This window comes from Heteronotia binoei, chromosome 21 (genome assembly GCF_032191835.1).
Source record: "Heteronotia binoei isolate CCM8104 ecotype False Entrance Well chromosome 21, APGP_CSIRO_Hbin_v1, whole genome shotgun sequence".
NCBI lineage: Eukaryota > Metazoa > Chordata > Lepidosauria > Squamata > Gekkonidae > Heteronotia > Heteronotia binoei.
Window position 1 is genome coordinate 187,927,481 of NC_083243.1, and position 18,202 is coordinate 187,945,682.

Below are 18,202 nucleotides of genomic sequence, written 5' to 3' on the forward strand. Positions count from 1 at the left end.
TTTCCTTTGGGTCTTAGGCTCAAAGCACTGACCATGAGATTTCTGTAATGAATGTCAATAAATCAAAAGTAGGTTTGCAACTTACAGATGCACACCTGAACAGCATTACTCAAGACTGCTACAGCTCAGAGATGACCTCCAGTTTTTGATGCAATAATTCAGAGCAAGAGATGTCAGTTATCAGAGTCTCTTAAATAAAATATTGCAAGTGTGCTAATGTTTTAAGCTTGCCTTATTTTAAGTAAAAAAAAAACCTTTGTGTTTTTCTGTACCCTTTTTAACGTTTACATCCGTGCTACCTGGCGTTACATTTTATGACGCACATGGCCTGACAAGGTCTCATTTATGCCAAATCTGACCCCCAAAATAAATGAATTCAACAAATTCAACACCCATGCTTTAGAGTATGTGGTTCTCTTTCTAGCCTAGGATCCCCAGAAACTGATATCAAATGATACTATCTAGCACAGGGGTGTCAAACTCATTTGTTATGAGGGACAGATATGACATAAATGAGACCTTGTCGGGCTGGGCCATGTTGGGACGGGCCATGTGTCTTCCTATTTAAGGTTAGGCAGCAGAGATATAAAATCGATAAAGGACAGAGACAAACACAAAGATTTTTTTTAAAAAAAAATTCTTTAAAATAAAACATGCTCAAAACATTAGCACTCGATCTTAAAGGTGCTTTCTTTGTATTTTTCCCATGGGATCCAGGGAACTGGGCGAAGGAAATTCTGGCTCTTTCCTTCCTTCCCCAGGGGATCAGGAGGGGGAAGAACCTCAGGCAATAGAAGGAAGAGAGGCTTGGCTCAGTAGCTCAGCTGTGTGATTGAGAGCCTGGCAAAACAAGCTCTGTCTCCCCAAGAGAGGAGCCTCATCCAATGGAGAAAACAGAAGTTTTGCTTTGTAGCTCCTGTGCAATTGAGCGAGCCTCATCCAATGGAGAAAACTGTGCAATTGAGCAAGCCTTGCAAAGCAAGTTGTCATGAGCGCTGCTGAGGAGGAGTTGGAAGGGTTAACAGACCTGGAAGAGTTGCCAGCCAGTTCCTCAGCTGAACAAACAGCAGCTGGCCCATCAATTACTCTCCAGGCACCAGTCTCAGCTGCTGACGACCAATCTCCTCCAAGCTCTACTCCTCCCATCTCAAGAGTTCGAAGTAGATTCCAGAAAGAACTTTCAGAGCGAAGACAAGAGGCATGCCGATGCTTCAGATCTCTCAACCCTGAGTTCTAGAACAGTCACTGCCACTCAGGGAGCAGGCTGATTGAGACTCCCATATAGCTCCCACCCAGGACCTGGTAACCTTGTGGAAGCAATAAGTTTATTCTCTGGCTTGCATCCACGCTCCTTCCTGATCCTGACCTGCTTGATTTCCTTGGCACCCTGACCTTTTGGCTTTTGGACACTGCCTTCTGATTCCGGTTTGTGATTTTGCATTGGTGACTTGGCTCCTGCTTGACTTCCTGGACTTTGACCTTGGACTGGCTTTGGACTCCTGCCTGCCTGCACCCTGAGAAAGTGACACAAGCTGTTATGCAGAAGGAAGCAAGAGAGAGGGAGAAGGAAACAGATGACAGCCAGTTGCTTGGGGGTCTGATAGGAGCCCTCTTGGGGGCCTGATTCAGCTCCTGGGCTACATGTTTGATACCCGCGATTTAACTTCTTGTGAGCCATGTGCTTTGAAGTGTCAACTAGGGATAGGCATGAATGAGAAAACTGCGGCGTGTGTCAATTCATAGCTGAACCATAAACCAAACCCAGTTTGTGGCCCTACCAACTGTGTTGAAAGGGATCACAGTCCTTTTAAACACGGTTTGCAGAAATCCTGAAAAACAGCTGAGTGGCACGGAGCAGTCTGCTCCCCACTGCTCAGGTGTTTTGGGCTGCCTTGTATGGTCCCTTTAAAGTTTAATGGGAGTGGACAAGAAAGTGCAAAATATAGCTCAGTGGAAAAAGCAACTATTCCCTGCTGTTCAGCTGCTTGAGGCTGTCTTGTGCAGTCCCTTTAAACGCTAAAAAGACTGCAAAAGACAGCCTGAAAAAGCTGAGCAGCGGAGAGCAAGCTGCTCCCACCACTCAGCTGTTTTTGTGGCGCTAGCAGGGAACAGAAAGCAAAGGTTGAAAGGGACTCAAACAATAAACCCCTGCTTTCTACTCTACCCATTAACTGCCATGAACCACCACAAGCTGCTTTAAAAGTTCATCGTTAATTTTGATTTCGCAAACCACGAATAGGGCAAGATTCATCATTGATTTTTCTTCATGGTTTGGTTTGTGCCCCATCTCTAGTACCATGATAATGAAGGAATCCTTTTTGAACACTTGGAATCCTTAAGAATACTTTAGAGTGCTACTCAGACTCAAAACACAACAATAAAAAACATACTTACGGTGGAAATCAATGCAGAAAAAGAGACAACTCAGGAAAATTACAGTTTGGTGGAATTAAAGAGTCGCAGGTTTCTTCACCGTCAAAAGTGTGGCACAGTGCATCAAGTAAAAGGGGTATATTTTACTTCTTTATACATTGCCAAATGACATCTTGTTTCAGCCCGTGTTTGACCTACCTGCATCCGTGTTTCAGCCTCTGGGTTTCAACCGTGCCTCAAGAGTCAGCATTTCCTCAGGTAGGTTTCCAAGCTACCCTAATTCTTCTTTTTCTAGTACCCCCTCCACTGCCAACCTATTTTCTGCCATTTAGCAGCTACTAGGTTTAAAAAAAATAAACCCTCTGGAGTACCAGGAGAATTTCTTGAAGCCACAATAGCATCACACCTTGAACACTTTGATTTGGCAGCTTGCAGAATGCAAGTGTTCTGTATATTCGCCATTCTCATTCTGCTTGAATGTGTCAATTTGTATCCGGAAGGGTACTCCTTTCTCTCCTCCATGTTTTCTTGGAGTAAATTCTGTACTGATGCAGTGTACCTAGTCAAAAAAAGTGAGAGGAGTTAACGACAAAATGGTCCTGATCAGCACTCCATAACCGCAGACATAGAATGTAAGATTTCAGATCTGTTTAGAGAATTGCCTAGACATCACACATCATTGAATGGCAATAAAAAGAAATTGCTGAGCAGGCGGGTTAGAACGGATAAAAGGAAGTCCTTCTTCACCCAAAGGGTGATTAACATGTGGAATTCACTGCCACAGGAGGTGGTAGCAGCTACAAACATAGCCAGCTTCAAGAGGGGGTTAGGTGAAAATATGGAGCAGAGGTCCATCAGTGGCTATTAGCCACAGTGTGTATATATGTGTGTGTGTGTGTGTGTGTATCTATATCTATATGTCTATATCTATATCTATATCTATATATATCTATATCTATCTATCTATCTATCTATCTATCTATCTATCTATCTATCTATCTATCTATCTATCTATCTATCTATCTATCTATCTATCTATCTATCTATCTATCTATATCTCCAACATGGCTTCTCTTATGTTCTTATCATTACCATTGGTTGGCACGGCATACAGCACAGATCCATATCCCTTCCTTCAGTCACTTCCAGAGGAAGCTGCCTTTCACATTCAGTCTTGTGACCCACATCCCTTCTGAAGACTCAGAATTTCTGCTGACAATTTAACTTCGCTAGAGGCACACAAATTTGCACAAACACTCCAAGTGCCCAACATACCCCACCAAAAGTTTTACCCTACATCTGGCAACCTTTTTTCACTCTCATACCACTTCTGTTTCCTACAGCAGCTACTGCATACCTTACACACCCATCTCTCTTCCTGGTGTTTCTCATATTACACAGCTGGGAGTTTCATACCCCCCCACACACACACCACAAACAAAAGCCACCCTAATTATATACTGGGAACACTCCTACAAGCAAAGTCTCAACCCACAAAGAAGCAAGGTGAAGCCTAACAGAGTGTTTGTGTGAGCAACTTTTTAATACAAGGACAGATGGGTTCTTTTGGCATGGCTTTATTTTTGAAAGTGGTATGCCAGTGTTCCCAGACCTTTAAGACAGTGGGGACAGTGGAAAGACACAGCTGTTGCTAGGAACACTAGCAGTCAAGAGTACTGAAAGGAAAACTGCTCGTGAGAGGCAGAGAAAGGCAAGAGGTTTCAGCCGTGAGCCATTCTTGCTACAAGGTGCCCATGTTCATATGTCATACAAAACAACCATCAAGACTCAAAGAATCTAATAACACAACTTTAGAACTCGATTTGAATAACGTAGCTAATCATAGATAGCGGCATGGCTACATTCAAAAAAAGCAAGTTTAACTATACCAAATCTTCACAATATATCTGAACTAAGTCACTGGGTCAAAGCTATATACAGAATATATGGCTGTTTTATAGAAAAAGCGTTCAATAAGCATTACGTAGCAAGAGCCAGTACAAATATAACGCAGCCTGTCGGTGCTGCAATAGTTGTATTTCTCTTCAGTACCGGCCCGACGCTCCATGGCGCCCTAGGCAGACTCACTGCCTGCTGCCCCCTCACAATGCTGCCTCGTGGTTCTGCAGCCCCCCTCAACTCCCCCCCACCACGCCTCCCCCGCTCCCTTCCCCACCCCATGTTGATTTCAATGATGTGACGGGCTCTAGCGCCGCATTCCCGGCTATCCAAAGGCGGTGATCCGATTGGCGGTTAAAACCGTGTCACCGCACTCCATGTCTGTTAGGACCAGTGTCCTGAAAGAGTGGCCCCACTGCCGCTGACTCCCAGAGGGGAGGAGTCAGCGGCAGCAAGGCCGCCCTTTCAGGACACTGGTCCTGACAGACATGGAGCCTGGTGGCGCAGTTTTACCCACCGATCAGATCACCTGATCAGTGGGGGGGGGGCGCCTTTGGATTGCTGGGAACGTGACACTAGAGCCCGTCCTGGTATTGAAATCAATGTGGGGTGGGGAAGGGAGGGGGGAGAACACTAACTAGGTGTTTGCCTAGGGAGGAGGGGGGAAGGCTGAATTTGCCACCCCCACCCTGCTGGTGCCCTAGGCAACCACCTAGTTTGCCTAGCAGGGAAGCCGGCCCTGTTTCTCTTACAGCATCTATCATGATCTGTGCAGGATTGGGAGACAAGAAGAAGAAGAAGAAGATATTGGATTTATATCCCGCTCTCCACTCCGAAGAGTCTCAGAGCGGCTCACAATCTCCTTTCCCTTCCTCCCCCACAACAGACACCCTGTGAGGTAGATGAAGATATTGGATTTATATCCCACCCTCCACTCCGAAGAGTCTCAGAGCGGCTCACAATCTCCTTTATCTTCTTCCCCCACAACAGACACCCTGTGAGGTAGATGAAGATATTGGATTTATATCCTGCCCTCCACTTCAAAGAGTCTCAGAGCGGCTCACAATCTCCTTTACCTTCCTCCCCCACAACAGACACCCTGTGAGGTGGGTGGGGCTGGAGGGGGCTCTCCCAGCAGCTGCCCTTTCAAGGACAACCTCTGCCAGGGCTGTGGCTGACCCAAGGCCATGCTAGCAGGTGCAAGTGGAGGAGTGGGGAATCAAACCCAGTTCTCCCAGATAAGAGTCCGCACACTTAACCACTACACCAAACTGGCTCTCTTGGGAGGCCTAGGCCTAGAGACGAGTGTGGGAGTAGGAAGCAGACGCAGCCTACAATCCCCACAATGCCCGGTGCCTGCTGTAACCAATCAGTGTCCAGAGATTGTGTGAGGGGATTGATACATAAACTTCATGGGCTGTGGAACTGCGTTCTTTTCTCTCAGGCTGGGAGGACAGTCTGTGGCTGAGAGAAGGATCCCTCACTCAGAAGGTAGGGTGAGTCACAGGCAGTCAGCCTGGGGGAATGGGCTGTGGGGTCTGACGACTAACAGGCTAGGGGGAGTTACAGGTAGCTGCGTTAGGGTTTATTTTCATTTTCCTTTATCCACTGTTATATCTGTTAAGCACCTTGCCTTGTTCAAATACCCATCCCTGTATTAATAAACCTTTATCTTTCTAATGTTCTCTGCCTGGTCATCATGCCTATGTTTCTCGGCTAAAGGGGGCATTTTTGTTGGGCTTGGGAGGGCACTCTGGGCCTTCCCAAGGGACCACCAATCCAGAGCGGCGGCAGCAACTCACTGGGTTCATGACAGCGTCCTGTATCCCGAAGTGGGAGCACATACAGCCGGGGCTACGCGAACTGCACTGGTTGCCAGTTACCTACCGGGTTCGTTACAAAGTGCTGGTTATTACCTTTAAAGCCCTATATGGCCGAGGACCTGCCTACCCGAGGGACCGTCTCTCCCCATACGAACCCCAGAGAGCGCTGAGTTCAGCAGGGAAGAACCAGCTGACTATCCCTGGACCAAAGGAGGCCAAACTCCAAAACACCCATACACGGGCCTTCTCCATCGCAGCTCCACACCTATGGAACCAGCTCCCGGAAGAAGTGCGAGCCCTGCGGTGCCCTTACCAGTTCCGCAGGGCCTGCAAGACCACTCTTTTCAGGATGGCCTTTGCTGGCTGAGAGACTGCTGTGAATGACTTCGCTATTATCATTTATAAATGGAATTAGCACCTGGAAATCTGTTAATTGGCATGTTTTAAAGTTAATGTGATTTTAAACCCTGTATAATTTTATGAAATGTTGTTAGCCGCCCTGAGCCCGCCTCTGCGGGGAGGGCAGGATATAAATAAAATTTTATTATTATTATTATTATCTGACAATCTCCTGCAAAGGTTTGTTTGCAAAAGATATTAGTGATTTGGCTATAAGAGGTAGCCCACGGTCTGCCCAGTCTCAGAGTGGCGTTGGATGCTTCTGGAGGACTACTGCCTGCTGAATGTACAGTAAGATCAGTTTAAAGAAGGATCTGCATGGGCTATATCTACATATACAGAGATGTACCCAGACGAATGTTTCTACACACACAGGATTTCCAAGAAGAGAGCACAATTTCCCCACACTTCTGTTGCAGCCCAAAATGCCCTCTGAAATCCTATTCCTGGGTGAGAGGGAACCCAACCCCGAAGAGCAGAATTTCAGAGGCATTTCAGGCTGCCTTGAAGGGAGGGGGCAGGAAAAACATGCTCGGCGGGCAGCGATACTTGTGCCCGTGAAAATGTCTAGCCTGGATCCATGTCACAGATTTACAGCTTCCCCATTACTAGAAGCATCCAAGTGAATGCTGAAGAAGAGCTTTTCAGCTGATACCTTGGAATAACTCTGGGTACTTCTTGAAAACTTATCTCCTACTCACAGAAGAATGAAGAAGTGCTTATTTACTTTCTTTTCAACTTAGCCATTGGCCCTATGCAATAAAACTGAACTGAACTGAACTTTCTTTTCAACCTAGCATGATTGAATGGCAATAACTTGCACCTTCTCCCTTGAATTCTTTTTATATACCGTATTTTTCGCACCATGAGACGCACTTCCCCCCCCCCCAAAAAAAGTGGGGGAGAAAGTGTGTGCATCTTATGGAGCAAAGGTACGTACCTTCCTCCAGGAGGGGGCGATCCGCTGGCTCCGCCTCTGATCCCGGCGCTTCCCCCGCGCCTGCCTGCCTGGCTCCAGCTCTGACGCTTACAGCAAGCACCAGGATCGCTCCCTCCACCCTCTGATCCCAGCGCTTGCTTTAAGCATCAGAGGTGAAGCCAGGCAGACAGGCACGGAGAAAGCACGCCGCCCCCTCCACAGCCGGCGCTCGCAAAGCGCTGGGTTTGCGGAGGGGGCGGGTGCTTCCTCTGTGCCTGGCTGCCTGGCTTCAGCTGATGCTTAAAGCAAGCGCCGGGATCGGAGGGCGGAGGGAGCAATCCTGGCGCTTGCTGTAAGCATCAGCTGAAGCCAGGCAGACAGGCATGGAGGAAGCACCCGCCCCCCCTCCAGAAACCCAGCACTTCGCGAGCGCGGCTGTGGAGGGGGCGGCATGCTTCCCCCGCGCCTGCGTGCCTGGCTGGGAGACAAGCGGCGAGATCGCTCCCTCCGCCCCCATCGCAAACCCAGCACTTCGCAGGGAGCGATCTCGCCGCTTGTCTCCCAGCCAGGCACACAGGCGCCGGCGTGCTTCCCCCGCGCCTGCGTGCCTGGCTGGGAGACAAGCGGCGAGATCACTCCCTCCGCCCCCATCGCAAACCCAGCACTTCGCAGGGAGCGATCTTGCCGCTTGTCTCCCAGCCAGGCATGCAGGCGCGGGGGAAGCACGCTGGCGCCTGCGTGCCTGGCTGGGAGACAAGCGGCGAGATCGCTCCCTGCGAAGTACTGGATTTGCAGTGGGGGCGGAGGGAGCGATCGCGCCGCTTGTCTCCCAGCCAGGCACCTGCGTCTAATAGTCCGGAGCGTCTAATGGACCGAAAAATACGGTATTTGTTATAGTATTCCTGTTATCATTTCAGAATCTACAGTCAGTGTAGATTTCCATTCACATTTCATATTGTGTAAAATCTTATCCTATTTAGTGTGTTGTTGTTCACTGAAGTTCTCCTAGCTTTCAGTAGTACCTTGAAACAAAATCTAGCCCAGAGAAGAACGGCAAGGCTTCTGTCCTGTATTTGGAATTCCACATAAGTGGTTTGGGTAACATCTTCAAAACAAATACTTCCTTCTAGCCTTACCTGAATGAAAGTTGATGCTCTCTTAGATGGATCCCACAAAAATTCAACTGTATTCAATTGTGTTGGGCTGGCTCTAGGATCTAAGATACCAACGGACAGTGGGATATCTGTAGAAGAAAACCCCTAAAATTTTAAAAAAATTAAAATTGAAGAACAGAAACAACATTGCAATATCAGACCCATTTGAAAAGTCACCTAACCAAAAAACACAAGACATGCTTCCAAATTCAATACTGTAAAAAAAATAGATAATTTAAATCTTGTTCTCATTGTAATGCTAATGACAGCTATAAAAAGATTGTTTACCCTAAGAAGCAGGATGTATTTGCATAAAATATACTATAAAAATAGGTATTGTATTTTTTTAAGCTGTTATCCAATAAAGAGATGCAGGGCTGAAAGTTTATGCTTGTGCTTCATGACAATTACCACGAAGAGACGTTAGTACAAAAAAGTCTTGAAACTGTAAAATGTATCTTGCAAAGTTCATATCTATATGGATATCATAATGAAAGGTTCTCACCTATGTCAAGGATGCGGTCTCCAGGCCGACTCCATCTCCAGCATTCTAGTTGTTGGTGCTCTGTATACTGCAAACGTCGGTCATGAAAAACCACGCGAATGATGCTCTGTTTAGAGAGAAGGGACTAACGTGAATTAAAGGACTTTTTAAAAATGCAGAAGAGCTTCATTTTCTGTCACGGAAGCAAGAGAAGACGTGCCATTTGCATTTAACTCCAGGGTCAGTAGCTTTCTGTAGCTACTCCTTGCCACCAAATACACCAAGCACTGCAACAACAATGGAAATTTCTCTTTCTGCCAACAGAATCCTATAAAATGGATTATAAAAAATAGCTTGGCCAGGCCAACTAATATAGTATTAGAATTATCTTGAATATAAAACTGACAGCCTGTCACTTGAGACAAAAAAAAAACACAGAACAACAAACGGTATACACTACCACAGTATCTCTCATGAATCATTTAGTACATGAGATACCTACTAGTCAGACCTCACATCCCACTTGACAAGAGAAAAGAAGATATTGGTCCTTGAAGATGTATATTTAAAATATTTCAAACATATACCTGAAGACCTAAAACCAATACAAGTTTTCGATACCTTGGGGAAAGCGTAAAGAACAAAACATATACCTATGTCATGAAAGGTTTTTTGTCGGCTGCAAGCAAATGGACACAAAAGCAAAAAGTCGTAATTCCTCAGAGATTTTCAAAATAAAACTTAGCAGCCTTTGCAACGCGCAACACAAAATGCTGTTTTGGCAAATGAGACCCCCTTTAGTTAAAAGCAAAGTAATTTGAGCAGAACATTTCTTGGGGCAGAAGACTGTCTAAGCTGGATTCGTCTAAAATCAGGAAACTGAGAAAAGAGAGTGTGTGAGCAAGAAAAGATCCACAGCACTTTGTTTCAGGATTTAACTGAATTTGTGGGCTTCGCTTATCAAATGCAAAACAGACTGAGATGAATGTTCCTTGTGCACAGACCTTGAATTCAGCAGGAGCTCACAGGAGCACAGCCCCCCCCCCATCTACTTTGTTCATTGAATAGTAGGTGCAGCTGCATAACAATCCTTGGATTAGGAGAGTGGGCAGTCAGTCACCCACCAGACGCTTTGCCATACCTCTAGCTGCCCTCACTAACTCCTGGAGAAGCCTACACCACCCTTTCTCCACTTCTTATGTGATTTTGGGCAGCAGATGGCTTGCTGGCCTTTTGACTTTGGGGTGGGGCGGCCAAGGAGAGCCCCAGGTGAGTGAGATCTTCTTGGGCTGTCTGGATCTCTAACCAGCCCAAGCAGGCCTCGCTCTCCCGGGGCTCTCCTTTCTTATGTCAGGTTGCTTTTGACTGAGGGGGGCGGCATATGCTAATGAGTTATGCTAATGAGCTCCACCACCTATTTTTCTACAAAACAACCCCTGCTTGTGCATATGTATCTCCAAAAGATCTGTGAGGCTCTGGCTAGCCATGAAAGGAACCCACCGTGGTTTTAAGTGTTAGTTTGCACGCTGTATTTTGGTGCCCCAAATATCTTAAGAATGTTTTTTTTTTAATCTACACATTACTAAATCTATCACTGTGCTGCATGAACATCCACCAATCCATTCCTGCATACAGGGTATGTATTAAGATTTGAACGATAACATTGCCAAAGTAATATTCACCACGATAGACAGCAGTAAAACAACCACCACCACCCAGGTTGCGTTCCAAATCACATGTGAACAAGCACCTATTTTCCAAGCTCTTTTCAGTTTGAAACTGCCCTGTTACTTACTAGTAGAAATTCTACACCAGTGGTTTTCACTTTGTTCCAAGGAATGCTCTGTTCCCCCAGAAGCTTATTGGGATGACCAGATGGAAGATCAGCAGTGGTAGACAAGTTTTGCTAGAAAATACACCTTGCTGATCGTTAATCTTTTCCAGGAAAATGCAGCCAGAGGTTGAGTCCTAATTCAGCTCACTTAAGCCAACATGGAGGCCTAACAGGTTTGGCCAACAGCTGGCATGTGTTAAGGCCACTTTCTAAAACAAACACTGGAGCTTTCTACAACGTGCAGAGGAGCTATAATGGGCATATAAGGGTAGGGTTACCAATCTCCAGTTGGGGGCAGGGGATCCCCTGGTTTGGAGGCCCTCCCCTCACTTCAGGGTTAACAGAAAGTGGGAGGAGGGATTGAATGTCTGCTGGGCACTCCATTATACCCTGTGGAGACCGGTTCTCACAGGGCGTAATGGATAATGATCTGTGGGTATCTGGGGGGCTGTTTTTTGAGATAGATGCACCACATTTTCAGTATAGCATCTAGTGCCTCTCCTCAAAAGAAACCTCTAAATTTCAAAGAGTTTGGAGCTCAGTTCTATGAGCTCCAAAAGAAGGTGCCCCTATCCTTCATTATTTCTAAATGAAGGGAAGGCATTTAAAAGGAGCACAGTCCCTTTAAATGCGATGGCCAGAACTCTGTTCAGAGTTCAATTGTGCTTGTCACAACCCTTGCTTTTGGCTCTGCCTCCAAAGTCTCCTGGCTCCACCCCCAACGTCCCCAGATATTTCCTAAGCCAGACCTGGTAAACCTACTTTAGGTAATTAGCATGGAAAGCATTCAAGGAAGGCAGGAGATGTGGCTTCTAAAATTTCTGCGGTTTGCCAAAAGACCACATCCTGGTAGATAACGAAGATAGACCCTCACGCAAGTCCTGCTCTCATTGTTAAGTTGTCTTTCAGTGGCATGACCAACTAATTATATAGCATGTCTGTATGTAGTAGCAGGAAGAAAATCTCCTTACCTTTACATATTTTGTGTTTAAATCTTGGAACTCTCCCAATTTCCTATTCTCAAGGAGACGGATTTCATAAGACTGACCTAGGAGTTCAAGGAAACATTTCCAAGGTGTTTAAGCATGTTGCAGCAAGAACAGTAAGAGACAGTTGCACTGGCATCAACTATGTTTGGAAGGGCTCATTTCTGGCAACGTAGCAAGTTTCTCTCAATTAATGGTCAAGCAAATGAAAAGATCAAGCCTTTCTGTTAAGCCACTACGCTGGAAACTGGAACCACTGGGTCTTAAAAACAAAAGATGGATATAATGAGCATGTAACTTTTTTCATCAAGGAAAACTCATCAGTGAAGCATCCTGAATGACAAGCCATAGACCATTACTGGTTCATAAGTCCACAAGAAGTGCTCCCCAACAGGTTTGCTTGAATCTGGTTTTTACATTCAGAATGCATGGTTTTGTTGTCTAAACATCCACAATTCTGAAGATGGAACTTTACCTCTGACTCCGAACAACTAGCATGAAGGACCGTGGATGCTAATCAGCATTCTCGGCAGCTTAGGGATGATGTAATTGCTGAGTATACAATGCCATGGTCATATAAAGACGACTGGTCCTAACATGGCTCCTAATAATGGCTTTATTATCCCAAACTTCTTAAAACTTCTCTATATGTAAATATCACAGAACCATTGGTTCTGGTCTGACTGTCTTCTGTTGCCCCAGAAAATCAGACCAGAACCCAACGGGTTGAAATGAAATCAAAAGAGTTTCCAGCTAAACATTAGGAAGAACTTTCTGACCGAGCGGTTCCTCTGTGGAACAGGCTTCCTCAGGAGGAGGAGGTCTCTCCTTCTTTGGAGGTTTTTACGCAGGGGCTAGTTTGACAGAATGCTGATTCTGTGAATTAGGCAGATCATAAGGAGGGCAGGAAGGGCTACATCAGTGCTTTGTTCTTGTGACCCTTTCTTACACCCCCAGGGAAATGCTGATTGCCACTCTGGGGTCAGGTAGCAATTTTTCTCCAGACCAGTTTGGCAAGGGATCCTGGAATTTTTGCCATCTTCTGGACATGGAGCAGGGGTCACTGGGGATGTATGTGCGGGGGGGGGGGGGGGGGGGACAGAGCTTTTTTGTAGCAGGAACTCCTTTACATGTTAGACCACACGCCCCTGGGGTAGCTAATCCTCCAAGAGCTTACCAGACTCTTTGTACAGGGCCTACTGTAAGCTGCAGGAGAACTGGTTACATCAGGGATGTGTGACCTAATATGCAAAGAAGTTCCTGCTACAAAAAAAAAAGCCCTGGGGGAGGTATTTGTGAATTTCCTGCATTGTGCAGGGGGTTGAATTACATGACCCTCGAGGTTCCTTCTGATTCTATGATTCTATATACTAATAGTAAAGTTGGCCAAATCTGAGAATAATTAAATCTGGTGACTGGAGCTGTGAACAGGGAAAACAGGTTTTTCCACAAACCTGAAAAACGCCACAGATTTGCAGAAAAATCTGGAAACTAAAAAAAATTACATTGTGGGGTTTTAAAAGCCATCAAATGATAAAAAGAGTGCCTGTAGCTTTAAGAAACTCCATCAGTGGCTGTTGCTAGGCTCCCACTGCTTTCTAGGCTGGACTTCTATGAATAAAAAGGATCTTTTCCAGTGCTGTTTTGGCCTTTAAAGGAGGAGTGAACACCATACAACTCAGACATATTTTTCCTAAGTAGAGGCTGCCAGGGGGAAGCTGAAGAAAGTGGGAAAGATGAATGCAGGCTCACTGTTGGGTAAGAAGGAAAGAGGAAAAAGGGAGAGAAGGGCTTTCAGGAAAGAGAAAATGGAAATAGCGGGGAAGAAGAAAATGAAATGCTTGTCTGCTTGTTTCTGTTACTATTCAAAACATTCTTATTAAGCCTAGATATAAAGATCTGAATATTCATTTTAGATACTGGTAGTTATTAGAATGATAGTTTCCTCGGGTCAGATTTTCAAAATGGGAAAAGTGGAATCAATGCAAGCTTTTGCTATCAAAATCTCATGCATGGCAACTATTCTCTAGAGACTCTAAAAAGGAGGCAACAGCAGTTGACATGTTCCCATATATACACACACACACACACACACACACACACAGTAATTAGGGAGATAAAGCTGTTGGAACAACAAAAAATTCTGTAGAGAAAGTCAATGGCCCTAATATGAGCAACATCATAAATATAATAAAATTAAGGAACAGATACACAAAAATTGGTTTTTCAGGTTCTTCCTGCAACCACTTCCCCTCCTTACAAAAGAATGTTGATCAATGTATAACAAGGCAATCAGAAAACTGTAATCAGTTTAAGCTTTCTGGCCAGTGGTATGGCTGGCCTTCCAAAGAAAGTGGTACAAAAGATATAATTTCCTCCCACAGAGAAAAGAAAAATGCTACATTTATGGATTTCGATCTAGATTTATTCTGACAGCTCAGCTTTGCACTAAGGAGTCCCAGGAATATGATGTGACCACGACAACTTCAGCAGACATGGCATTAGCTAGGGTTCAACAAAAACACAAGAGTCCATGGATAATGTAAGATTTTCACAAAAAGAAATCTCATTTTAGTAATTAGCATTTTAAAATTGGTTTCAGAAAGATTCAGACACAGTGCACTCAAAAATTACATTTATCACACTCTTTTGCATAAGAAAGTTTGAGTCCAGTAACACCTTTAAGATCAATAAAGTTTTATTCTGGGCATAAGCTTTCATGCGCATGCACACTTCTTTTGCATAACAAATCATTCAGAACAACTGCTTGCCCTTTATTCCCATCAGCATGATTATTAATTAGATTTAGGACTCATTCTTAAGGTCCCTTCTTGAAATATTTAATTTGCCACAGGCATTCTTTTCTAAGTAGTATCAGAAATGCCAGCAGAAAACATGCTTGTTTTTCTTTCAGCAATGAGCTTTACTCAAATCCTGTTATAATTAAAGAGACAAGTATCTTGGTCTTATACAAGTTCAGAAGAACCTACTCCCACCCAAAGCCTTCAACAGTTGGAGCCAATTCAACACATTTTATTGACTTAAATGCCTTCTTTTTTGCCATATATCAAAGGAATGGCTGATCAGATGGGGAAACTTATGAAAAAACACAACCTACAAACAGTATTCAGAACCACCAGAAAAATACAGCAGGTGCTACGATCATCAAAAGACAGAAGATACCCCCTCGCTTCTGCAGGAGTATACAACATACCCTGCAGTTGTGGACAGATTTACATTGAGACCACACAACGTAGCATCCAGACAAGAATAAAAGAACATGAAAGACACTGCATACTTGGCCAACCTGAAAAATCAGCAGTGGCTGAACGTAGCCTAACTCAAACAGGACACAGTGTCTTATTCTAAGACACTGTAATGCTGGACAACACATCCAATTACCATGTCAGATTACACAGGGAAGCCATTGAAATCCATAAACATAAACACCATTTCAACAGGAAAGAAGAGAATTAAACAAATTAATAGGGCATTGTTTCCTGTCCTGAAAAACACAAAATGCTCTGCATCTTACAACAGAGCTACAGATAAGATTAGAATTTCAACAACCAATCCATATGCAAAAGAACCTCCTCAGGGAAGCTCCCCCATTAGCATGTCTCTCTCTCTCTCTCTCTCTCTCTCTCTCTCTCTCTCTCTCTCTCTCGGCTTGACTTCGCGAACGAAGATTTAAGAAAGGTGCAGTAGTCCACGTCTGCTGCAGGCTCGCTGATGGCTGACAAGACCAACGCGGGACATGTCACATTCTGGGAAACCTCTACAAGATAACGACTCAGCTCCACCCACCTTCCCGAGTATTTATAAATTACCTGACTACCATCTTCCTCTCACCTTGACACAGAGAGAACTCTAGCCTTCTCTGTTGTACCTCTGAGGACGCCAGTCACAGCTACTGGTGAAATGCCAGGTTCTACAATGCCAAGACCACAGCCATACAGCCCAGAAAATCTACAGCAATTAATAAATGCCTTCTTTTTGCCCCCAGAAAGGCTCCACCAGCTGGAGTGGCAGGGGAGCATCTCCTTCCATGTCACTGCTAGCTCTGAGGCAGGCTGCATTTCCTATGCAGCTAAAGTTACCAATCTGCAGCTGAGGCCAGGAATTCTCCCAGAATTACAACTGACCTCCAGGTGATAGAGATCAGTTCCCCTGGAGAAAATGGCTGCTTTGGCGAGTGCACTTTATGGTATTATACTCCCACTGGGATCCTTTCTCTCCCCTCTCCAAATCCTGTCCAAGCTCCAACCCCAAATCCCTAGGAATCCCCGCAACCCAGAGTTGGCAACCCTGTCTGCAGCCCATTTTGAACCCGGGCAGCAATGACGTATCTCTGTGCATTTAATTTTCTAAAAGATTACTACCACTGACATTAGTCAAATACACACTACTGCTCTTTTAGATACTCGTATCCTGCAATTCCTAAGAGGACAGCTTTTAGATCACTTATAGGGTGTCAAATATGCAGCCTGCTTCCTTCTCCCTCTCTCTTGCTTCCTTCTGCATCACAGCTTGCTTCGCCAGGCTTGCTCAATCACATAGGAGCTACAGAACAAAGCCTCTGTTTTCTCCATTGGCTGAGGCTCCTCCCTTGGGGAGGAAGGGGAGAGGGAGAGCTTACTTTGCCAGGCTCTCAATCACACAGCAGAGCTACTGAGCCAAACCTCTCTTCCTTCTATTGGCTAAGGTTCCTTCTCCTCCTCCTCCTTGTCCACTGGGGAGGGAGGAAAAGAGCTAGAGCTTTCTTTGCCCGGTTCCCTCAATCCCACAGGAGAGATACAAAGAAAACACCTTTAAAACCAACAATTTTTTATTCAAGGTATGAGTTTTTTGCTTTATACAGAGAGAGAGAGAGAGAGTTTTGTTGGCTCATCATGCTAGGGATTAAGGGTGTGCATTCAGTTCAGCTGAATCAAATACACCCCTGAAAAACAGCTGATTCGGCTGTATTCAGGCTGTATAAAGCTGAATCAGATTCTCTGATCTGATTTGGGAGCCATATACTGCAGCCGCAAATTGCTGCCAAAATTAAGCGGCCATTCGGGTCTCCTCCAGTGTGTTCCTGGAAGAGCACTGCACTCTATTGTTAGCAATACTCTAGTGATCCTTGGCTTTGGGGGGGGGGGGTGGTCTGGCTGTCCTCAACCAGGGCCAGGGCCTTCTCAGTGCTGGCCCCAACCTAGCGGAACTCTGTCAAATGACATCAGGGCCCTGCAGGACCTTTTGCAATTCCACAGGGCCTGTAAGGCAGAGATGTTCCACCAAGCTTTTGGTTGAGGGCAGCAACGGTTTATTATTCGGCTGGCAGTTTTCACCTCCCCGCCCCCAGCCACATTGTAAGTTTCCTTCCCCCCACAGCATGACTCCCTACTAGTCTAGAATGCAGAAAAAATTACAGAGCACCATCTGAGATTTTATAATTTTAACTAATTTGCTCTGTTGTTTTTATTTATTGTTTAACCGTGTGTTGTACATCGCCCAGAGCCTAGCGCAAGCTAGGATGGGGCAATTGAGTGATTGATGACGACGACAACAACAACCTTGATAGAGCGACAGTCCAACTTCATATATTTAATTTATACTTTAAGAACTTCTGGTTTTTGCTATAACACAGTAATAAGCCTCCACAGTGATAAGGCTTCATCAGAAAGCGAACTCTGAGCAATAATCCGGGAGCTTGAGAAAGACAAGAGAGCTGTCCCTTTTAAAGAACACTCTGTGCAAGCACTTATTTATTTTTATTTATTACTTTAATCTTCTATCCCACCCTCTCCGCAAGCGGACTCAGGGTGGCTAACAGTCAATTTAAAAAAAAAATTATGATTATAATTTAAAACAATAAAATAGCAATTCAAATACATTTCATGGTGCTGTTCAAACATCAGCGTTGGCGGAATCAGTATTGGCAGGGAGGGACCGTGGCTCAGTGGTAGAGCATCTGCTTGGGAAGTAGAAGGTCCCAGGTTCAATCCTCAGCATCTCCAAAAAAGGGTCCAGGCAAATAGGTGTGAAAAACCTCAGCTTGAGACCCTGGAGAGCCGCTGCCAGTCTGAGAAGACAATACTGACTTTGATGGACCAGGGGTCTGATTCAGTATAAGGCAGCTTCATATGTTCATATATTCAATCATAACTTTCTTCTGACAGCGATCCTATAATGATGATCCTACAATGATCTGGTCAAAATGAATGAGATCGCTCAGCAGCGTAGGGCGGCAGTCCTCTCCCATTTAAGTGTTAAAGGCCTGTCAGAATAGTTCAGTTTTACACTCAAGAACATACCCTTTCTGTTCCTCTAGCTCTTCAGTATCTCA

The 18,202-nt window shown here is 45.1% G+C and overlaps 1 protein-coding gene across 1 annotated transcript in view; it reads right to left on the reverse strand.

Moving 5' to 3' along the window:
• The window catches only part of TFCP2L1 (transcription factor CP2 like 1), a 103,122-nt gene that overhangs the window by 40,740 nt on the left and 44,180 nt on the right, over nucleotides 1–18,202 (reverse strand). Inside the window, exons 3-6 of the mRNA XM_060261873.1 lie at nucleotides 11,857–11,933; nucleotides 9,073–9,178; nucleotides 8,550–8,656; nucleotides 2,780–2,932 (exon numbers count right to left, since the gene is read on the reverse strand). Of these exons, the coding sequence (XP_060117856.1) occupies nucleotides 2,780–2,932; nucleotides 8,550–8,656; nucleotides 9,073–9,178; nucleotides 11,857–11,933 (443 nt within the window). The remainder of the gene's footprint in view (nucleotides 1–2,779; nucleotides 2,933–8,549; nucleotides 8,657–9,072; nucleotides 9,179–11,856; nucleotides 11,934–18,202) is intronic.